The 24,992-nt window shown below is 37.8% G+C and overlaps 1 protein-coding gene across 1 annotated transcript; it reads left to right on the top strand.

The window, feature by feature from the left end:
- The first annotated feature begins 222 nt into the window (after positions 1–222).
- Tmem229a (transmembrane protein 229A) lies at positions 223–2,745 on the top strand. The gene has a single exon (XM_026388729.2). It carries the CDS (start codon positions 576–578, stop codon positions 1,689–1,691), a length of 1,116 nt encoding a protein of 371 aa, XP_026244514.1. The 5' UTR covers positions 223–575; the 3' UTR covers positions 1,692–2,745.
- Positions 2,746–24,992: the final 22,247 nt, after the last annotated feature.

Here is a 24,992-nt window from a genome sequence, read left to right as displayed (position 1 = left end):
GCGAAAAAGGACAGAGAAGTGGGACCCGGCCTTCTGGAGTGGACCCCCGCGAGACTCGAGACTCGGCGCGCCAGGCCGGGGCGGGGCGGGGGGCCTGCGAAGGCGGGAGAGGTCGGAGAGGGGTAAGGGAAGGCCGGGGGAAGGGCCGTCGCTGCTCGCGTTACGCTTCCAGAGCCTGCGACAGAGGCGGCGGGGCTGAGCCGCGGAGGGGATGGTGCTCGTACCAGCCTCTGCGTTTCTCCGCGCAGCCCGGCCTCGCCTCCCCTCGCCTAGCCGCCGCTCTAGTTAGGCCGCGCAGAGTAAGCGCGGGCGTCGCCGGCCGCACGTCGCCCGGGACTGGGGAGGAGGGCGCGGCAGGGGCGAGGTAGGGGACTCCGCGAGCCAGGCGGCCCTAGCATCCCCCAAGCGCACACACCCCGGCGGTACGGGGCCGCGGCCAAGACGGAGCTCCCGGCTCGACCCCCCAGAGACCGGCAGCTACCGGGAGGCAACGCGGGGCTCCGCCGCTCGACTCCCAGCTCCGCGCACCCGGCGGCCGCGACGCGGGTTCGGGCGCCCGAGTAGCCTCCGAGCCCATGGCCGGCAGCGACGTGGACAGCGAGGGGCCGACACAGAGGGGCGGCGCAGTGCGGCGTCCCGGGCCCCCCAGCGGGCTGGGAGGAGAGGCGGGCGCCCACTGCCCGGAGCCGCTGTCCACTGCTGAAGCGCCGGCCGAGGGCACCGCGCTGCCCGCCTGGATGCGCCTCTACTTCTATGGGATGCACGGGATCACCCTGGACGTGCTGGTGTCCTCGGCATGGCGCTTCGTTCGCAGCCCGGACCTCCGGATGTTAGGCTTCTCCTCGCCCTACCGCTGTCTCCTGCACTCGCTCACCCACTTCGCCCTGGAGAAGATCTACCTGCAGCAGCCGCGCTGCCCCAGCGCCTTCGTTTTCAATTTCTTCCTTTACCCCTCGGCCCACGTGGGGCTGCAGACCCTGGCCAGCCAGGCACTGCTGCTCAGCCTGGGTGGCGGGCCGGGGGGCGCGGCGGCGCCGGGGGCACTTGACCTGGCGCTGCAGTACGTGCTGGCGCTCTACCACTGCCAAGTGTTCATGAAGCGCTTCCTGCGCTTGAGATACCGGCAGCAGCAGCAGCAGCAACAGCAGCGGAGGGGCGCCCTCCCTGCCCCTCCTGGAGCCCGAGCCCCTTCGGGAGCGAGTGGCCGGCGGCGTCGACCCCGCGGCCCCAAGGGCGCAGTAGGAGCCCCTAACCAGGGGCTACCAGACCTGCTCCGTTTTCTTTTCTTCGGAATGCATGGATTTTTGGATGAGATCTTCTTTACCTTCTTCTTTAATGTGCTAGGACATGGGGACGGGGCAACCAATGGTCACACGTCATTGTGGTCCTTCTTTATGTATGGCAGCTGCAGTTTTGTGGTGGAAAAGCTCTACTTCCACCTCCACTACAGCCGCGGCTGGAGCACCTGGAAGCGGGTGCCCGTCTACGTGATCTTCATCTATGCTTGGGAATTTTCCTGGGGTCTGGGACTTCGCACATGTGGGGCTTGTTCCTGGGACTATTCTCACTACCCGCTCAATTTTATGGGTCTCATCACCCTGATGTATTTACCTGGCTGGATATTCCTTAGTGTGTACCAGGACCTGCTTTCCAACGTGTTGTGGCGGGTGCAGTATGTACCAACTAACTAAGACCCCGGGGGAAATAAGAAAAAAATAAAGAGAAGAGAAAAAGTCATTGGAGTCCCACAAATGGACGCAAATTATTTTTACACTTAAAATGAAGTGGGTTTTTTTTTAAGTCCTTTAATTTTTACATACTTTACTAAACGTTTCCAATAGATTTTATTCGACGTCTTAGCTTTTCTGACTACTTAGAACCTATGTAAAATACAATACTTTGAAAAACTCAAAAATAATTAACTCATTGATATTTTAAACCTTTACAAGCCCAAACAGCAAAACCATTATACCTTAACATCAGAAAGCTGTAATACTCGGCTGGATGTAGATGGGTGATAGCTGTTAATTTTTCTTTTATAATATGGAAGTTCAAACCAGAGAACAATGATTTTTACGGAATTTTAAAAATTTTTTCTGATTTAATAGTTTGTTTACTTGCTTTCTAATCCAATTTCATTTTCACTCTTTACCATATTTACCAATGATGGTGGAAACTACAAGTCTGATACTTCCGAAGTTGCAGTTGGTAGCTCTTTAAAGTGCCTCTGTCTTGCACACATAAAAAGAATTTGACAAATGTGAAAAAAAAGAATACTATGAATATATTTTGAAATAAGAAATCTTTTCTAGTAACTCAAACAGGTGACACTGTGTTAGGATATTTGATCACATCCTACAAATGACTGTTTTCCAATGTTTGTTAGCCTTAATTACCAAGCGTATCAATGTTGATTAGATCCTGTATTATCTGTGGCTGTATTTTTGTTACTGTGCAATAATGTAAATTGTTTACCCTATATGTCCAAGGGCCAAGTAAAGTTAACACTACCCAAGCTTCAAGCATAGAAACACAGTATCTTGAAATAAAATGAACCTGAATGTTCACTCTAATAACAGTAGGCCTAATTGTTTTCTATGATTATAAATAGATGTTTTCAGCATATTTCTGTCCTGGTTCACTTGTAAACCTTTCTTTTTTCTTATGGGCCCAGAGTTCTGGGTTAGGCCTGATGTGGTAATGTACTTTATAAATCAATGATAGCTCTTTGGTGATTTGTTAATGTCTGAAAAGTTCAAAGTTAAATGAGATGATGGAAATCATTTTAAGAAATCATGTCTAATTAATTAATCATGCACTTTGAGGTTATTTATTGTTTTTTCTTATATTTAGAAAATGCAAATATATAGGGTATAGCTTAGCTAAGGATGACTAGTACTTTTCCAGTTTTCATTAAAAGATAATTTAAAAAACTTACAATGTGTAGTCATGCACGCACCAATGCTGTAAAAAGAGATGTTTTTCTATTTTTGAAAATGTTTGCTATAGGAATAGAAAAGAATATGTACTTAGATCTGGCTAAGTCAGATCTAGTTCTAAGAGTGTTTTATTATTTCAATTCACTCTCTGAGATTGTGACCTAAAACATAAGTAATGCTATGTTATCAACCCTACTAGTGAAAGGGATTGTGTCAAACTGATTATTTTAAACAGTCAAAGCTGAGTAGAAACTTCAAAAAAGCTAACTGCTGAGAAAGTTTCACTTAAGTTCTCTATGACACTTGGTCAGAAGTCAAAGATTTCTGAAAATTTGGGGAGAAAAATGTGTAAGCATAGATAGACACTAAAGTTATGCAGATAAAATATTTTATATACAAATGTGACAAGAGCACATGAATCTAAGAGTGGTATCTCCACACCACACCTTTCCTGTAATGCTCAACCAAATCCATGACATCTGAAATATTTGCTAACTGTACACATTTGCATGTATGCCCTTTGCATACTGCTCTTCAGCCCTGCTTACCTGCCTACCAGCATTCCCAAGGATAGAAATCTGTCAAGAAATAGGAAAGCATTCCATTTTGTTTTGCTTTCCATATTAATCCTGTTAAAAGGAAAGGTCAGGGATTACATTTGCTCAATTCATTCAAGAAATACTCAGTGAACTTCCATTATTTTCTAGGCGATTTTATGGACTATGGATACTTCAGTGAACTCACAAAAATCTCTGTCCTTGCAAAGCCCACATTCTATTTTTTTAATTTATATGAGATTATGCTTATTTGCTGTTTTAGTAATAGATAATGATGAGGCAGTGGTTATGAGGGCTCTCATAAGTTCTGTCCCTGGAATATCAATCTATCAGGTCTAAAACAAAAGCCCATTAATAGTCTGCTGGTTCTACAAAGAGCCAGTATGCATTCAGGAAGTTATTAGCCTATTAACTCAGCACCTTGCTTTAGGGCTTCTCATTCTTGTTTACTTAACTTCTTAATGGTGATATTTTGCTGCACCCTTTAAACCTTTAAGGAAAAAGTAGAGAAAAGAAGGAAACATCAAATCATTTAATTTTGTTACTCTTTAATAGATCAGAAATAGAAATAAGGCAATGTAATTATAGTTAATATTTAAGTAGCATTGACCACATGCCAAGAACTGTTTTAAGTGTGTATGTGTGTATATGTATGTATACATATATCTAAGTAAGTGAATATACATTCATATGTATCAAAAGCAAATGTCTAATGTGTACATACATATCTTACATGTTTAAAATATATATATTTATATGTGTGTATACATTTTCTTAGCCTATAACAACCCTCTTTATACAGATGAAAACAACAAAACTAAAGCCCCAATAGATTAACTAACTACCCAAGCACACAGCTATGGGGCATTTAGATTTGAATGGCACTGCAGGGTCTGTTCTAACAGCTACACAATCACACCTCAGTAAACCAGCCACAGTGATTTAGGAACTTCTCTGAATTTCATACCATACCTGTATAGCTCATGCAAGAGTAACTATATAAAACCAGACGCCATTAGCAAAAGATGCATTCATATTATCTTTTTTATTCCATAAGGGAGCTAATAGCAGGATCAAGGCTGACAGTCAGTCTCATCCTGCTCCTCAGATGGTATGCCTTTATATTTAAGCAGTGCTCTGAAGCAGAGTTCTTGATTAATGTCAGATAATTTTAATTATAAGAATTACATGCTGGGGGCTGGAGTTGTGGCTCAGCGGTAAATTGTTCACCTAGCACGTGGGAGGCCCTGGGTTCAATCCTCAGCACCACATAAAAATAAACAAATAAAAAACCAAAGGTTAAAAAAAAAAAAGAATAACATGCTAAAATGCAAGGTACCTTGTAGCACAAACTACTAAAAATTCATGTAATTATTGCTATACATCACAAACTTAGAACTTTTGAGTATTGTTGTACAAACTAAATAGCCAAAAATTATAGGTAACATTTTTGCAATGACATTTATTCTAATTTCTACTAAAGCCTTAAAAAGTTCTTAATCGAAAAACATGGAAAAAGTAACAAATGTAAATTTTTTTTCCATGTTTAACATATATGATGCTGTTTTAAATTTTAAATCAATTTTATTGATTTCTCTGACTCTAAAGAGGAATGTAACCTTTTAAATTTTTATGTTAGGGACTGGGTTTGTGGCTCAGTGGAAGAGCACTTGCCTAGCATGTGTGAGGCACTAGGTTCGATTCTCAGCACCACATATAAATAAGTGAATAAAATAAAGATCTATCAACATCTGAAAGAATTTTTTTTAATTTTTATAACAATAAATACAGACGTTCCTGTGTCCAACAAAGACCCTGATAATATTAATAATCCATTTCAATGTTTCATACTTTTCTAGAATTCAGTGTATTTAACTATGACTATTTTACCATAAATACTTGATCTTTCATGCTTCAACTTAGAAAAACATATAGTTTGGAAAAATTATTTGTCTTTTGTTATTTAAGAAATGTCTTTAGTTGACTAATCCTACCTTTGCAATTTAAAAAAAAAAAAAAAGTATTTCTACTGCTTTGAAACAGTCTCCGTTAGCAGGATGGACCTAGTGCTGTTTATGAAAAGGGTAAAGAAGAATTGTTGGTAGATGGCTTTGGCTCTTCTTCCCTTCCAAAATTTATTTTTAAAAAATCAATATATCTAGGATGAATATATTCCCAATACAGATTTGGAGTAATAAATCAGCCATTGTATTGTAATGTCTGAAAACATTATAATAAAATAATTTTCCTTATATTAAGAGGCATTAACTTCTTTAATCTTTTAAATGAACTTTAAATATACTTTATTTTTTTAATATTTATTTTTTAGTTCTCGGTGGACACAACATCTTTGTTTGTATGTGGTGCTGAGGATCGAACCCGGGCCGCACGCAGGCCAGGCGAGCGTGCTACCGCTTGAGCCACATCCCAGCCTTAAATATACTTTAATAATGTTTACTGGAGTTAAGCTCCTTTACTGAAGAAAAATAAGAAAAAAGGATATTATTTCTTCATCTCTTTAACACATACTTTCATTTAGACTGAAGTGAAAGATGGCAATAAAAAATGGTTCTGTTGTATCTCCAGTCTCCCCTCCTCTCCTACACTTGATACCAGAGGAAGGAATAAAAATAGCAATTGTCTGAGGACCTCTATTCACTAGTCTTGGCCTCATTCTCATTTTTAACATTGAGGCATTGAGCCATCACACAGGCTGCCAGTTACTAGCAACCCAAATTGCAAATTAACCTGGGAAAGTTTTCCTTAGAGAACTTTTTTTTTTCTATTACTATAAAGAAAATATACATATGGAGAATTTTTCATTAATTTTTAAACTATCTTTGGAAAAATTGTCAAGCTAATTACCAGACGGTGTGGGAAAGGGGAATGTTTGGTCCCTGATGTGAAGAAAGGCTTGAGTTGTTTTTTTTTTTTTTTTTTTTTTCTTATTTATAACAATTCTATTAGAAAGCAAAAGTCACATGGATTACCTTCCCAAACTAGAAAAAAAAAATGTTTACTGTGATTAAGGAGAATTCAAGGTTGAAAGAAACTATGAAGATTAACAATGTTAAGTCTTCTACCCAAAGCAGGAATTTACATCTCCAAAAGATGATTTCTCAACTCAATTTGGAATGACTATTAAAGAAAACATTTATTGTGTTTTTCACACAAAGACTAAATGGAGGGAAAGCTACTAGCAACTGAGTTGTTAAATCCTACTCTCTATCAGTAAAGTGAGAAGGCTTCCAAAACTTCCAGGAGTTAATATATGCCATTTAATCTGTTTATTTAAAATAATGAAACATTTTAGAAACCTTTTTTTTCTTCACTTAAAAATATCAATGTTTCATTCTGTTTTTCATATTTATAGACTTCATGTATCTTTTCAGATGACGCAGGGTTTTGAGAGCCTTGAGAAAAATTATTATTATTTCAGAAAATAAAAACACTTTGATTGAAGATATAGGAATAGAAGATTAAATAGTAGGAGCCAAGCTTGAATCCTTAGAATCTGAACCTGGTTTAACCCAGGAAATGCCTTTGGCCAGATGCTTTTTTTAACTAGTGGGGTATCACCTGGTGGAGTTTGGGTAACTTCCTCTGCAGATCTCAACAGAGGCATCTGGAAAGGAATTGAGAGGCCATTGGTGTCAGAGAGACAAGTAGCTAGTCAAGGATGAATGAGGCTGTGGATTAGCATGCTCATTCAAAAAACTGTACTTACTATACTAAAAAGAAAACTAGTCTCTCTTTTATGGGATTCCAATAGACATTTATACTGTATACAAGATATTTTATTAATATAGTGTTAATATCAATGGTGGGAATAAGAGTTATAGAATTTCAGATTCAGAAGTTTAACTATGGGAAAGCAATACTGAACATGCAGAAAGTTTATATCATATTGTTCTGACTACCAACTAAATTTTAGAAACAAAAACTAAATTAAACATGCTCTTGAAATTGTCTGAAGAAGAACTATTTTAGTCTTAACCTTTTATTAGAAGAAATGAATGGACAGGAAGAAAATAAAGAGTTCCCTGGAGTGCAAAACAATATATACTCAGATTCTAAGTACTGAAAAGCCAGAGTTTAACACAATTTAATCATTGTACTTTCTTGTAATGATCATTTCTCAAACAAATGAAACAGACTTAAATGAATAAAAATGGAAGAAACTGAAGATACAGTAGAAATCATAGTGTTCAGTAGCCTTAGAAAGCCCCTATGTTATTTTTCTATGGCCAAAATAATTCTATATATGAATGACATTCTAGGTCTTAATAGCATGCAGAATTCTCATTCCTTAGAAAAATTTATATTCATGAAACACTGCACATCCTAGGTTTGGTTGGACACCAAAATTGTGTTAAGATTTTTCAAATGAAATTTGAGTTTATTTTTTGTGAAATGATATTATTGGGCAAGAGAGTTTTAATAATCATGTCATTGAAATGTCTCCCCAGTGTGCAAATAAATAGATCACACTTCATTAAAATCCCAAATCACAGAACTTTAAAGCTTCAGGAGGTAGATAAAGATCATCTAGCTCAACCCTAATCAATGGAGTAATTCCTTCCAAATCCTCTTAGACAGGAGTCTGCCCATCCTGTTCTTGATCACTTCCAAAGACAGGGTCTTTGTACATATTCATATCTCCCAGGTCAACCCATTTCTTTTTTCTTTGCCCTAGTTTGCTAGAATATTTCTAAGAGTAAGACCACATCTGTAACTTTCAGTCATTTTTCACACTTTTTCATCCATAGAAGACCCAAGATCTGCAGAAAGTTTCCAAGCATGTCTTACCCATCTTATTCTAGAAGGAGTTGAACAATATATACTAAGGTGTTCAGTGATAAAACTGATCTGCCTTGATCTAGACATCTTATTTCTTTAAGTTATAAACAACATTACCCATGGTTAGTAATTTTTGTTATTGTTGTTTTCAGCTCAATTAAATCAGTGGTTGAGTTTTTATTTGTCTAAACATCACAACATCTTTCCTCTGATGTGTCATTAAGCCAAGGCACTTTTACATTCATGTAAAGAGGAAGGATCATGTTATTCCCAAGGTCCATGACAAGGACCTCAGAGTGAGAGACACGAAAGCAAATATAGTGAAGAAAAGAAAGTTGCCAGTCAACTCACTCTTCATTGTTTTGCTTTCTTAGGTTTTCTTGCTCTCTTCTTTGTAAAAGGCACAGCATCATATTCGCTGTTGTCTCAAAATATAATGAAGAATTTAGCCACTGGTAGATACTCAAAATGCTTCATTGATTAACTTACCTGAATTTTCTTGTCAGACATAATTCAATAGTGGAAGCAGGAATGAGGAATGGCCCAGATGGCAACACATGATTTCAACAGGAGATGTATTTACAAATCATACTCCAGAATCGCCTGTTCCTAGAAAAAAGGTAGACATTGTTTAGTTTCTCATATTCTCCCCTCCTCTGTTTTGGAGATTATTTTTCAAGCACAAAGCTTTGTTAGTTCTTTAAGAGAGTTTAGCTACACTGTGGATTTTTACATTTGTAGGCTGGTCAGAGAACTTAATTATTCTTTAAAATATTATTTTTGAAATGTCAATTTAAAAAGAAATACTGATTCGCAAAGAACTGCTGTAGTTGGCCAGTATACATTTAACCATGTGACTCTTCCCTGAAAACCAACTTGATCAGTTGCAGCTTCTTGCTGTGTTGTTGTTTTTGCGGATGACATTCTAGATTTTTGAAACTTTTGAATAGAGAAATAGAAATAAAATGAAATGTTAGTTAAATTTTTTAAATTTCTGGAACTTGCAGCTGGTAAATATTTATTTTACTATTTATGAATCTGATTCATGTCTTACTACTTTAGCATCAAATAAATGTCTTTGATAGATTATATTAGCAGGGTTCTCCAGAGAAATGAATAAAACCAATATACAGAGTGTGTGTATATGTGGAGGAAGAGAGAGAGAGAGAAATAAAGAGAGAGAGAGGTTTATTATTTGTTTTTTAATTAAATCATGTAATTAGGGAGGCTGACAATTCCCCAGATCCATAGTCAGCCAGCTAGAGACCAGGACTGCTGATGGTGTAACTACACCCAAGTCCAAAGATCCAAGAATCAGGAAATGCTTATGATATAATTTCAGTCCCAAGGCCAAGAGGTTAGAGACTCAGGAAGAACTGATGTTTTAGTTTTTGTCTGAAAATTTGGGGGAAGGGGGGAGGGGGGAGAATAATGCCTCAACTCAAAGACAGATAGGTAATTCTCTCTTATTTGTGGAATATTGTAGGTCTTATTTTATTCAGTCCTTCAACTGATGGATAAAGTTTATCCACCCAATTTGCTTTCTGCAATCTATCAATTTAAATATTAAACTCATGCAAAAATAGCTTCACAGAAGCACCCACAATAATGTTTGAACAATTATTTGGCACCTTATGGTCAGTCTAACTGACACATAAAATTAGTCATCACAAGTCCACACCTTGTCATCTTGGCTCCATGAATATCTCTGTGACATTTAGTCTCCCAGTGAAAACAATGACAAGACCCTAATTCCATCTCACATGATATAAATATCCTATTCACAACCAAAGCCACTTAATCCCTTCTCCAGAGAGGAGACAAATCCTCTTCTTGAATGATATTAACTCTTCTTGATAATCAGTAACTTAAAAATTACGAAAAAATTTTAACGATACTTAGATGCTATCACATACATAAACTCAGTACATCTTACATTATGGGGTATGACAATGTAGAAGGAACAAAAACAATAATATTTGGTATACACATATTGTGCACATACACAAAAACATATCTATATCAAAACAAGGAGAAAGTATGCATGACAATTATAATCCTCATTTCTTTAACAGTTTATGTGGTCATAGCTGGCATTTGTAACTGACTTCTTCTACCTGTTTTTTTATTTATTCTTCTGCTGGTCATGGTTCTTTTCCATCTTTCCTGAAAGATCTGAGGTATTAAGGAGTACTGCCTGGATGGGGTCGTTGCAGTTGTTGACCTTAACTGTAGGGCATAGCAATATTAAGAGGCTCCTTAAGGGATCTCTTATATTCCAGACGTACTCTTTCCTACCTCCATTATGAATCAGCAGTCCAATTATCCCTTAGTAGTCAGATTAATCATCCCAAACACACAGTAACTCCCTTCTTTGCTTGTGGATTCAGAGGATGAAGGAGTCCAAAGCGACTGGGCAGCAATCTTAACTTCCAGTTCAATGGAGTCATTGTTATGTCTCCTGAAGGAAGCATTTTTCCCCTTACAGCTAAGGCTGCTAGACCAGCAAAGCATAAGGTCATGGGAATATGAATCAAAACTTTGCAACTGGGTCATTGGGTGAATGGTACCACTCCCAGGTCTAGCCCTTAATGCCTGTACTCAGCAATTCTAGCTTTGGGAAAAGCTAGATGATTCATATGATGCTCAATCTTGTGCCAGCCCTGCAGGATATTACTATCTAGCTTACACCCTAAGTGAGTCTTCAAAGGCCAATCTACCATTCAATCAAGTTAGGTGTTTCAAGGTAATTCATGTAGAGAAACATGGCAAATACAGTGAATTCCATGAGCCTGGAACCACTGCCATACCTCGTTTGCTGTGACATGATTATCTTGATTATAAGAAATGCAGTGTGGAATACCATTGCACAAGACATTCCGTAAGTTCACAGGTAGTAGTTGTGGCAGAAACGTTGCATGCAGGGAAAACAAATCCACATCTCTAGTGGGTACTATTCCAGCAACCACAAAACACTGATCCTTCTATGATGAAAGCAGTCCAACATAAACAACCTGCCACCAAGAGGGCTGGCTGATCACCCCAGGAAATTGTGCCATACTGGGAACTTGGTGTTGCTCTCTGCTGCTTGCACAGTGGGCACTCAGCAGTAGCCATGACCAAGTCAACCTTGATGAACGGAAGTCCATGTTGCTAAGCTTACATGTTACATCCACCTCTGCCACCATGGCCACTTTGATCATGATCCCACTGGACAATGAGAGATGGCTATAAACTAACTTGTATCCACAGGATGGATCATCCTAGAAACTTAATTATTAAAATTATCTTCTGCTGAGCTCACCCTTTCGTGAGTATTCACATGAAATACAAACGTCTTCACAGTTTCAACTGTTTAGAAAGTTCTGTCCACATACTACACATACTTCTCTAAATTTCTTTGTCTCCCATTTTCCAATTATATTCTTTCCAAGTTCATAACCAGTTAGCCAAATTATTGTCCACAGCCATGAATTGATATATCACATCCAGCTATTTCTTCTTTCAAGCAAAGTGCTGCTCACTGGGAAAATTTTCCTTCACTACTGTCCTTAAGGGACTTCCCAGAGAGGGACTGCAGTGCTGCAACAGTTCATATTCAGATACTGCCTGAATATTAGGCAGAACCATCTGTAAACCAGGCCTGAATCTCCTCATCCTCTGTCAAGTAATTGTAAGGCACTCCCCCATGAGGCCTATTGTGGGGTGTCAGCACCCCGCCAGGGTAGATTCCTGTTCAGGAGGTGTAAGCTGCCTGGGAAGTAATAATTCTGTAATAATTAGTAAGAAATAAAGACAGAGTCAGAAATTAGATAGAAAGAGGAGCTCCTGATAGGTTTTTGAGGCCTGATAGGAGATGGAACTGAACAACTAAACAAAAGTCCCACTTCTTTATTTAAGGGGGAATACATGAAAGGCAGGGATAAGGTTTCAGAGGTAGGAGTCTTGGTAGTCTTGGTTTGGTGCTTGGTTCTTGGTGTGGCAAGGGTCTTGCAGTATTAGGGTAACTGGCATTTTGGTAAGCCACACCCATCTCTAAGAGGTTGCGTGGCTCCAGCGCTTCACCTTATTTCCAATGCTGTGCTGAACTTGTGATGGAGCTGGGTAGGAAGCCACAAGAACCAGGCATGCTCAAACCAGCTGCATTGCTGCTGGGAGTTCCCAATTCCAGACTTTCCTGACTAAAGGCTTCAACATCATTTTAGTTCACACACTGTGCACAGATGACTCCTGGCCACCAATGCTGGTTGGGAGAGAAGACAGTATTGCAGATGTGGGCGCCATGGGCATGTAGGCTCCTTCTTCATGTAGCTTACTTGTGACTTCATGGCCTTCTCCGGAACAGTCGCATGCATCTGATGATTAAGCATTGCTCTACATATTCCTAACTTTATGTTTCAGTGTTCACCTAACACTCGGTACATGATGGCAAGTTGGTAGCCCATCCTTAAGCATTTAGTCTCTACTAAGACCCAGAACCAGGTCAAGAGTTATTTCTCAAAAGAAGAATAGTTACGCACAGAGGTTGGCAGGAGTTTTGCTCCAAAATTCTAAGGATTTGCCTTGCAGCTCACCCACACAGGCCTCCAAACAGAATAACTATTTTCCACTGATACTTCATGCATCATTGACTTTGCTGGATTCCATGGCCCAAATGGCTTGCATAGCAGCCTCTACCTGTTGAAGAGCCTTCTGTTCTGGGTTTCACTCAAATAGCAGCTTTTTAGCTTGGTTGATAAATTGGCCAGAATAACATCATAGAATAAGGAATATGTTTCCTACTAAGTATTGTGCCCTTTTTGGTTGTGGGAAGGACCAGATGCAGCACTTATTCTTCACCTTAGAAGGAATATCTCAACATACCACAAACCACCGGATCCCTAGAAATTTTACAGAAGTAGAAGGCCTCTGAATTTTTGTCAGATTTATTTTCTACCTACTGTAGTTGGAATATGGTTTGAGTGCTTCTCCTAAAATTTCATGTGCTGTGAACTTGGTCCCCAGTATGGTGGTATTGTGGCAGTAGAACCTTTACGACAGAGATCCTAATGAAAGGCAGTTAGATTCATGGGGTCACCACCCTTGGAAGAGATTCCTGCTGATCTCATAGAGTGTGTTCTCATGAGGACAGTAGTTTTGTTTTGTTTTGTCTTTTAAATAAAGGGAGCTTGGTCTCTTGGGCACATGACAATTTTTCTTTCCACTTCTCTGTCATATTGTGATGTAGCCAGGAGGACCCTCACTGGAGGTCAAACATATAGGACCACCTGATCTTGGATTTTCAGCCTCCAAAACCATAAGTAACATGACCTGTTTTCTTTCACAGTACCCTGCATCAGCTATTCTGTTACAGCAGTATAAAGTGGACTGATATCATCCTCTAGCACACATATAACTTACCAGCAAATCTAGGATATTCTATGCTTCCTACTCACTAGTTCCAATAAGTATAATGTCTCCAAGGTGTAAACCAATGTGATATCTAGTTGAAAGGAGAGGCAATCAAGATTCCTGCTAACTAAATTATAATTCAGAACTAGAGAGTTGATATCCACTATGATAGAACAGTGAATGTGTATTGCTGGCTTTGCCAGCTGAAAGAAATGGCTCTTGGTGAATCATATTAGCAAGTATGGAGAAAAAGGCATTTGCTGCAAATAGCTCTATACTTGGTAGGCAGATACATACCAGGGAAGTATTAATTTGCTTAATCAATGAAACCACATCTGATATAGCAGCAGCAATTGGAGTCACCATTTGGTATAACCCACTGTAATTCTCTAAGATACATCTATCTTTCACCCATGCCAAGTAAGAGACTGGAATAGGGGTGTGGTGGGAATTACCACCCCACCCACCTCTTTCAAGTCATTGATAATAGCATCAAGCTCTAAAATCTCTGAAAAGATGGGATATTGCTTTTGATTCTATAATTTCTTAGGTTAAGGCAGTTTTAATGACTTCCACTTCTTTCTCACCCTAATAATTTTCACTCCACCATAGAACCAATGTGGGGATTCTTCCAGTTTCTAAATATGTCTGTCTCAACTAGGCAATCTGAAACTGAAATAACCACCAAATGTGGTCAGGACTTAATGGACTCACTGCAAGATAAACCTGAAATAAAACCTATTTTATTTATTTATTTTTATTTATTTATGCTGGGGATTGAACCCAGGGCCTTGTACATGCAAGGAAAGCACTCTACTGACTGAGCCATATCCCCAGCTCCTGAGATAAAACCTATTAATCACCTATTCTCCATGAGCCCTTATTTAAACCAGGAAGTCAAAATGGCATTTTGGGTCTCCTGGAACAAATGTCAGAGAATATGGACTCAAAGCCTTCAGGATTTTCCTAAGTGAAAAGAGGAATCCTATAAGAGATGTAAGAATAAATAAATTCAGAGACGTATCCCTGACAATAGAAGTGTCTTAATACATTGGGGCTAATATAACAAAATGCTGTAAGAAGTAGTTTAACAAAAACAACAGAAGCATTTCTCACAGTTCTACAGGCTGGAAAATCCAAGATGAAGATACTTACACATTTGGTGTCTGGGGAGGGTCTATTTTCTGATTAATAGGTAGCACCCTCTTTCTGTGTCCTCATGTGGTGGGAGGGACAAACAAGCTTCCTCAAGCTTCTTTTATAAGGACACTAATCCCACTTGTAAGGGCTCCTCCCTTCTTATCTCATGACCTACTAAGAGTTCTCTTCCTTGTACTATCATCTTGGAAACTGGAATGAAGTTTGTAGGGATACAAACATTTAGACCACAGCAAGAAGAGAAAAGGAGAAAAATGTGTTCAGCGTCAACAAATTTAGTTTAAAATTAAAATAAGAGCAGAAGCAATGACTATTGTATTTTAATATATTCAGAAAGACAAAGTGTAGGCAGGGATGGGAGGATGTTAGATTGAAATATTTTCAGGAGAGCAACCTGAGGAAATGGCAACAATGGCACAAAAAATTTGAAAACTTTTCCATATAAAGTAGGGGGAGGACACAGCCCTGTAGCTCTAGGTGGGTGTGGAGTCAAGAGAGAATTATTATATTCCAAGTTGGGGGATTTGAGCAGATACAAATTCTGGTGGGAAGGAATGTAAGCCAGCCCAGAAACTAAAGGTACAGAAGAGGAACTGGACATAAAGTCTCATGGTTAAAGCATGGCTAGGAATCACTGAAAACTAATAATTTTTTTTTGAGAGTTCACTGTTGTCTTCTACACACAATATGTATCAGTTAACTTAATTCTCACAGCAACCTGATGAGGTAGGCACTGTTATCTCCATTTTATAAAGGCCATAACTAGGACTCAAGAGAGTGCCCATCTTTCCCAGGGCCACAATTAAACAGCTAAGATTTGAACTCCAGCAGTCCAGATCTCAAACTGCACTCTCTTTCAGAAAGCTTAGCTTTGCATCATTTCACAGGGGAGAAGAGTATCCAAAAGGAGAAAGAGGGAGCAGCATTTTAGTTTTATCCCTCTGATGTTACGTAATCCAAATGTCACTGTCTTTTTATTCTCTCCAGGGAAGTGCTGCATTTGGTCTATGCCTAATTTTAACCCTTCTTTAAAGTTGGTATACAGATTTCTAAGTCAACCCTGGTGTGTTTTGGATCCTGAGGTTCCCAAAAGTCTCATGTGTTCATAGGTAGGTATTTGGGGGAAGTGATTGAACATCACAGGGGCTCTGACCTCTTCAATGGATGAATCCATGGATGGCTGAATAGACTACTGGGGCAGGGGAGGACCTAATTGGAGAAAGTTGGTCACTGAGGCCATGCCCCTTTCTGTCCAGCCCCTTTCTCTCTTTGTTTCCTGGCTGCCTTGAGCTGAGCAGCTTTCCTCCACCATGCCCTTCTTCATGATGTTCTGCCTCAGATCAGGCCTAAAGCAATGCAGCCGCCATGATGGACTGATATCCGTGAAACTGTGAGCCTCATAAATCTTTCTTTTTTCAAGTAACATAATATCTCTCTCTCTCTCTCTCTCTCTCTCTCTCTCTCTATATATATATATATATATATATATATATATATATATATATTTTTTAATAATGTGTCCACTCAGAAAACTAACTCTCTGGAAATATGATCAGAGACGCTCAGTCTCCATGGAACAAAGACCATGGAGGGCAACTGTCTTCAAAGCCCATCTGTCTACTTATATAGATTATGTTCTGAGATGAAAGTTTAAAATATTTAACCAGTGATATTCAAGAAGATAAAATCAACGTTCAATGTGTTATAAATGGGTAACTTCATTTCCACCAAGTTATTTGGTATTTATTTCCATTTCAGAAACTTGAGTTCTTAATAGTATTTCTAGACAATGTACAAATAACTCCAAATACTCCTATCAATGTGGTGTTTTGCTTTGGGGGCACAAAATAGGTAATATAGATAATAAGTTATTTGACTTTCTAAGCCAAGTGAAAGATTTTTTTTCTGATCCAGACAATCTTATATTACTTTGGAAACCATGTACAAATGGGGTAATTTAGATACCAAATCAAAAGGAAATGGTGGCCTTCTGAGGAATGTAGTAGTTTGAAGTTTAAGAGTTCATTTAAGTGTTCATTTTTCAATTAAGTGTAAAACCATAAAGGGAAACATTCTTCATTTCACCCTTTGTGTTAGGAAATTATTAGCCTAAACACTAAAAATAATCTGAATAAAAACTTGCTGTTGAAGCAGCTAAGAAGATTTTATGAGAATAATTAAATTCCAGATTTTGAAGTTTTACTACAAAAGTCATATCTTTGGAGTAATATAGGTTTATTAATGGTAAGGAATTCCATTAATCTCAACCTATTGCTTCCAAACAGTTTAAGAGGTCAATAAATTCCCTTAAAATGAAAAAGTTCTGTGATTGGAATTAGCTATTAGAAATGTCCTTGCTACAAAAGTATTTTGTTTTCCGATACCAAACTCCCTTGAATGGGCCCATTCATTAAACCAGTTCAATGTTGACAAAGAGTTTGGAAATCAACTTCATACCAGTCCTTTCTCCATTTTTCATTCTGCCATGGTAATGCTCTGTGTCTGCCCTTTCCAATATCTCCTAACCACTTGTGGTGACTGAACACCTAGAATGTAGCCAGTGCACCCATGAGCTACATTTTAAATTATATTTAATTTTAACTAATTTAAAATGAAATGCTCACATGTAGCTAATGATTATTGCTCATACAGCTCTATATTATATGTATTTATTTTTGCTGGGCTACTGTACCAAGGAGCCACAAACTGACTGATAGAAATTTGTCATCTCGTGGTTCTGGAGACTCCCTGTAAAATCTGCAAAACTGAATCCTTCCTTGACCTTTCTAGCCTCTGGTGCTTGTCAGCAATCTTTGGTATTCCTAGGTTTGTAGATGTATCACTCTAATCCCTGACCCCTTCAACACATATCCATTTCTCTCTCTGTCTCCGTGTTGTGGTCTGAATGTTTGTGTTGCCTGTCCCCCAAAACTTCATATGTTGAAATAAATATTAATCCTGAAGATCATGGTGGCATTAAGAGGTGGGACTCCAGTGATTAGGTCATGAGGTTGGAGTACTTGCAATTAGGGCCACTACAAAGATGCCCCAGAGCCCAGGGACTCAGGAGGCTAAGGCAGGAGGATCACAAGTTTGAGGTCAACCTTGACAACTTAGTGAGACCCTGTCTCAAATAAAAAACAAAAAGGGTATGTACCTAAGTAGTAGAGCACCTCTGCATTAAATCTCCAGTACAAAGAAAGAAAGAAAGAAAGAAAGAAAGAAAGAAAGAAAGAAAGAAAGAAAAGAGCCCCAAAGAGAACTACTGTCCCCTCCACCATATGAGGACACAGCAAGATGACAACTTTTATAAGCCAGAAAGTAGGCCCTCACCAGGCATGAAATTTACGTGATCGAGTTCAGAACTCCTCAACCTCCAGAACTGAGAGAAACAAATTTTTGTTGCTTAACAGCTACCCAATCTATGTTATTTTGTTATGGGAACTTTGACAGACTGAGACACTCTGCCCCTCTTGTAAGCTCACCAGTCATGTTCGATTAAGGGTCCACTCCACTCCAGTATAACCTCTTCTTAACCAATCATCCACAACAACCCCATTTTCAAATTAGGTCAAGTTTGGAGAAATTGGGAGCTAGGACTTCAGCATACCTTTTGGGAGGACATATGCAATCCATAAAACCATATTTTTAACTGAGAAAAATTTTTTCTTATTTATTGTAATTAAGATCACTGAAAGTCTCCCATTATAATTAGTCCTATGATCTTCTTAGGGACCTTGACTTCAGTTAAATTAAGTTGAAACAAAATTAAAATTTAATTCAGAAAAAAAATTTCAGGACTAAAGGTATTTGAAATATTAAGATAGCTCAAATTAAAAGAACAAATAAAAAAAGCTCAAATTAATAGTGATTATACAAATATGTATAATAAACCCCATTATTCTGTATATTTATTGTGCATCAAATTAAGAGAAAAAATACTGAAAAAAATAGTTCAAGTTACCAGATAAAGCGTTTGGCATCTGGGCACCAAAATAAGTGAGAATATAAGATTGCTTTTAACGTGGAAAACTTTATCAAATATAAGATAGTTATAACTTTGTGGATTAGTCTCTGTGTCCTCTATTCTGTACCATTGGTCCACCAGCCTGTTTTGGTACCAGTACCATGCTGTTTTTGTTACTATTGCTCTGTAATATAGTTTGAAATCTGGTATAGCTATACCGCCTGATTCACACTTCCTGCTTAGAATTGTTTTTGCTATTCTGGGTCTTTTATTTTTCCATATGAATTTCATGATTGCTTTATCTATTTCTACAAGAAATTCCGTTGGGATTTTGATTTGCATTGCATTAAACCTATAGAGAACTTTTGGTAATATCGCCATTTTGATGATGTTAGTTCTGCCTATCCATGAACAGGGTATATTTTTCCATCTTCTAAGATCTTCTTCTACAGGAAGAAAAGATTAACAATAAACAGAGACATGAGATGGGAGGGAAAGGGAGAGAAAAGGGAAATTGCATGGAAATAAAGGGAGACCCTCATTACTATACAAAATTACATATAAGAGGTTGTGAGGGGAATGGGAAAATAAATAAGGAGAGAAATGAATTACAGTAGATGAGGTAGAGAGAGAAGATGGGAGGGGAGGGGGGATAGTAGAGGATAGGAAAGGTAGCAGAATACAACAGTCACTAATATGGCATTATGTAAAAGTGTGGATGTGTAACCGATGTGATTCTGCAATCTGCATTTGGGGTAAAAATTGGGAGTTCATAATCCACTTGAATCTAATGTATGAAATATGATATGTCAAGAGCTTTGTAATGTTGTGAACAACCAATTAAAAAAAATGTTGAAAACTTGAAAAAAAAACTTTGAAGTTGATAACTGATTTATTTAATTTTTCCACTCTTTTGTTCCCTGGAGCTTTCCTAAACCTACTGCTCCCTTTTTCTTTTAAATCATCGAAAACAACAACAAAAATCACATCAGAGTAAGTTGTTTTACTCTATATACTAGGGCTCTCCAGAGGAACAGAACCAATAGATATATAATTATACAAGGGAATTTAATAGATTGGTTTTACATGATGAGAGGTTGGGCAGTCCCTACAATGACCATCTGTAGTCTGGAGAGCCAGGGAAACAGGTAGCTACTAAGACCAAGGAGTCAGAAGTCTCAGAAGAAGAGGGACCAAAAATGCAGCCCCAGACTGAAGCTAGAGAACTGAAAATCCCCTGAGAGCCATTGGTGTAAGTTTGTGCTCAAAGGCTGGAAAATCTGAAGTCTGATGTCCACAGCAATCCCAGCAGGAAAGAAGGCATCTGCTCAAGGGTTGAATACATATGTGTTTGAGCTTCCCCCTTCTTCCACTTTTTCGATTTCATCCAAGCCACCCACATTCAGGCCAGTCTCCCTACTTAGTTCCCAGACCCACATGCTAATCATCTTTGGAAAGACTCTCACAGACATACCCAGAAGTGTGGTTTACCAACTTTTTAAGCATCCTTTAATCCGGTGGACAACCCAACTAACCATCCTATCACAGTGTAGGATTTATCAGAGATTTTATTAGCTAAGACTCCTTGTGAGCTTCCAAGAGCTTGGTAGAGCATTATTTCCCAAATTTTTGAGTACATATTTCCTGAGTATTTTCATATTGTTACGTTTAGGTCTTTGTCACAATACACTTGGGAAAACACTGCCTTAAATGTATCAACTAATACTCAGCATATCTCATATTTCACTCTGATCTTAATGTTGGAAACCACAACAGAAGCACTGCATTTGCCAGGACATAAATTTATTCAAAAATACTTAAAATTTAATAGTGAAAAGAACTCTCCCTTCTTGCATATCCCATGTGTAGTAAAAAATCAAATCTTATCATGTTTTAAATTATGGTTTTTATTCATTTCTTTTCATTATTCAGCCTTCATAAGGAACAGAAATGTAACACTACAGTATTAGAGTTTATCTCCTTAACATTCATTTCTATACAATCATTCTAAACTATAAATGTTGTCCTGTGGAATAATAATTATTTAGCTACTATTAGAGCTAAGTGTTTATTGAATTGCTAAGATTATTTATCATCACCCCATCAACACTTAATTTTCCTCAAATTATAATAGAACAAAGACAGTCCAAATCATTTTGCTCAGAATCAGACATTTCTAGGAAAGCTCTTAGAGGTCCAAATAGATTTCTCTACCTAATTTTGACTTATCTTTATCAGAACCATCAGTGGTTTTGATTTGAATCTACGAATCTACCATTTCTTCTCATATCTTTTTACTCTGTTTTGAAGTTGAGCTTATCTAAATCTGACACTTCATAACAATCAGCTATACTTGGATTCATTACTCTGACCTCCTTTATGATTCATTAATTAAATGATTCCCCAGAGAATTGCCCGATTTTCAGTCTTGTTTTTCTATCCTCCAGAAAAAGAATAGTCAGGCCACCACATTTAAATCATATGGCTCTTTTTTCATAATAAGGAAAAGTTTTGGGGGTTCTTTATATATCCTGGAGATTAATGCTCTATCTGAGGTGCAGGTAGCCTTCAACAGGTGAATGAATAAAGAAAATGTGGTATATATACACAATGGAATATTACTCAACTATAAAGAAAAATGAACTTATATAAAATGGATGAAACTGGATATCATGCTAAGTGAAATAAACCAATCCCCAAAATCCAAAGTTCTCTCTGATATCTGCATATCTGCTAACTCACAGTAGGGGGTAGGGTAGGGAAGAATAGAAGTACTTCAGATTAGACAAAGGGGAATGGAGGGAAGGGAGGGGCCATGGGAATAAAAAGATAGTAGAATAAATCAGACATTACTATCCTATGTACATATATGATTACACAACCAATGTAATTCTATGTCATGTACAATCAGAAGAATGAGAAGTTATACTTCATATATGCATAATATGTCAAATTACATTCTACTATCATGTATAACTAATAAGAATAAATTTTTAAAAAAGAAAAAGCTTTTTTGAAAGTAATATATTACATATGGATTTTTATATAATGTATAAATATATATCACAAAAACTTCACGTAGCATTTTTGTTCCCCTCCAACAATATTTTCACCTCCAATATCTATACATAGGGGATATACTAGTTTATAAGACAGTATTTTTGCTTTGGCCCTTTCATTTTAATAATATCTAAATCCTACATCTTATAATCTTATATTGCAATATTATTATCCTTATTTATAGTTTAATTACTATAGTGGCTGATACTGAGGCTATATCATATGAAAGGTCAATGACTTTAAAATACATCAGATGAACTAAGGACTCATAATAGATTGCCTAGATAAAAGTGACAGGAAAATTGATTTGTCACCGTGTGCATGGGAATGCAGGGACATGAACCCAGATAAACCACACCAATGATACCACATTCATCCTATAGGTTTATTTGACAAATCACTTCATTTAATTGGTACCAAAAACATTTTTATGTTCCAAATGCAGTAATAATTAAATTAGATGATCATCTAAAGTAGATTTAGTTAGCACATTAATGTTAAACTTATCTTCAAGGGAACATAAGAGTAGCTTTAGTCATCTTATAGCACCTTATGAGAATTGACTTTTGTGATTACTCAGTGGATTTGGTTATTGGAACATAATAACAACAATAAAAGTACCTTAAAGACACTGGCACTAGTAAAACACAGAAAAAACATGACACATGTGAACAATTGCATAGAAACAAATGACTGAAGGATTATATTAGAAACTGTATCTCCCTACTCTAAACCCAATACCTATAGTTGACTTTCAGAAAGCAATATCATCCACACATTATATTGCATTATGATTTGATTTGCTTCACAAATTGTGTAGATTTGTTTAAGTTTCTTTCTTTTTTGGATTATGTTGTAAGAGCTATACACTTAAGATTTTGTCTTTGTTTTGTGTTATTTAAGCAACCTCATGATAAAAATATATCCATGACATATTTTTTATCCATGATATATGTGACTTATAAACACACACACACACACACACACACACACACACATACACACACATACAATGGAGTTTTTATTTACTCATAAAGAAAACTGAAGTTATGTCATGTGCAGGAAAATGAACGGAACTTGAGAACATTATGTTAAAGGAAATAAACCAAACTCAGAAGATCAAGGGTCATATGTTTTCACTCATACTTGGAAGCTAGAGAGAAAAAAGGAAAACAAAGGTGGAGAGGGAATCTCATGGGAAATTTTATTGGCCAAATTATATTGTTATATTGTGTGCAGGAATGAATGTTTAACAACAAATCACACTTTATGTACACTTATAATAAACAAATAGAAATATATGTCCATAATAATTTTTTTCTCTTTAACAGGTTTATGTCCTATAAATTTCAGAAACAGTGGTATAACTTTCAGTTTTTTATATAACCTGCTATGAGGAAGACGTTGGAACATCAAGCTTTGGCTTTATCAGAACAAAATTTCTAAACAAAGCATTAAAATATCTTCAAATGGAGACAGACTTGTGAGCCTGGCCCTCACTAGGCATGTAGAATGTCTTTTTTAACACACTGCATTTCTCATTCTGCATAGGAGATGGGGAGGAAAGTGAAGACTAAGAGAATGAAAACATTTAAACTGACCAAGTTTGAAGTTAAAGGTCTCCTACTCGGTCTGCTGCATTAGTGTAAAGTAAAGCTCTTAGACCATAACTTCGAAATTCAAATAAAAGATTTTATATCTAGAGGCTGAGGCAGAAGTGTTCAAATCTGAGGACAGCCTGAGCCTCAGTGAGACCCTTTCTCAAAGTAAGATTTAAAGGTCTGGGGATGTAGCTCAGCTGGACAGTTCTTGCTAGCATGTGGGAGGCCCTGGGTTCAATCTCCAGCACTAGAGGAAGAAAAAGATTTCAGGAATCTCAAGAAAATGTGTGTAAGTGTAAATTTTGCAAATCAAGGGGTATAGGGAGTATGTAGACTGGGAATTAAAGGGCTGTGTAAAGAAAACCTAATGTTGCTCAAGATCAGACCTCTTCTCCTATCTGATGGTGCTTTTTTTACAGTCCCATGACTTTTTCATCTCTCTTGTTAAAAGACTTCCTCTGATGTTCCTTGAATTCTCCCTGCTCCCTCTGTGTTCTCTCTGGGTAATTCATTCACCTAGATATGGTAGCAGTCCATGGGGCTCCAAGCTGATCAATTACTATTAGATTAGCAAATAACCCTCTCTGCTGGAGCCACCCCTGTTAGTATCCTATCTCTTCATGTTCAGCTATGTTTAAATTCTTTCCTTATGGACCAAAAAAATGGTAATATAAAATTTTCAAGAGGCAATTAAATAGGTTAGCCTAAAATTGAATAAACAAGTGTATAAACTGATAATTTAATTCGCTTCCATTAAAAATCTGCTGTCAAATTGGGTGTGGGGGGGTCACAGATATGATTTATCAGGGATGAAAATTTGTTCCATTAAAAATACTAACAATGGCATAAGCCTGTGCCAGAATGCTCCCTTGATTTATCTGTTGTGTATAAGGATACATTTTCCTCCTTCCTCATCATGGGCCAGATCCAACTTAATTTAAATACCAGGAATCACTCTTTATACAAACCTCTGAACACATTTTTATCGACTGGGGTTAGGCTGCCTTTTTAAACTGCATAAATAATGTTTGTTTATTAAATTTCCACACTTCTGGGGCTGGGGTTGTGGCTCAGCTGTACAGTGCTCGCCTAGCCCTGGGTTCTATCCTCAGCACCACATAAAAAATAAATAAATAAAATAAAAGTATTGTGTCCAACTACACCTACAAAAAAAATTTTTAAAAATTCCACACTTCTAAGCCTCCCTATAGAGTCTGATTGGAATTGTAATCTAATTGCTAATTAATTGATGAGAGGTGTTACTGAGTTCTCTTTCCACACTCACAAGGAAATGGGGTACTACATGTCTCACAAAAAAATTCTGTGCTTAACCAAGCATATAGATCAACACTTAACTGGGATGGAGACAGAGCATATGGAACATTCCATTCAGAGTCAGGAAGGCAGTGAATCAAGGAAGGAGTGGCTATAAAGTGAAACTGAAAAGGGGGTCAATCTCTGCAGATATGTGTATGGTATACTGAAGCTGGGTTCATCCTAGGATACTGAGTGTCAATGA

The sequence above is a fragment of the Urocitellus parryii genome, chromosome 3 (assembly GCF_045843805.1).
Source record: "Urocitellus parryii isolate mUroPar1 chromosome 3, mUroPar1.hap1, whole genome shotgun sequence".
NCBI lineage: Eukaryota > Metazoa > Chordata > Mammalia > Rodentia > Sciuridae > Urocitellus > Urocitellus parryii.
This window is presented reverse-complemented; position numbering and strand designations above follow the sequence as displayed.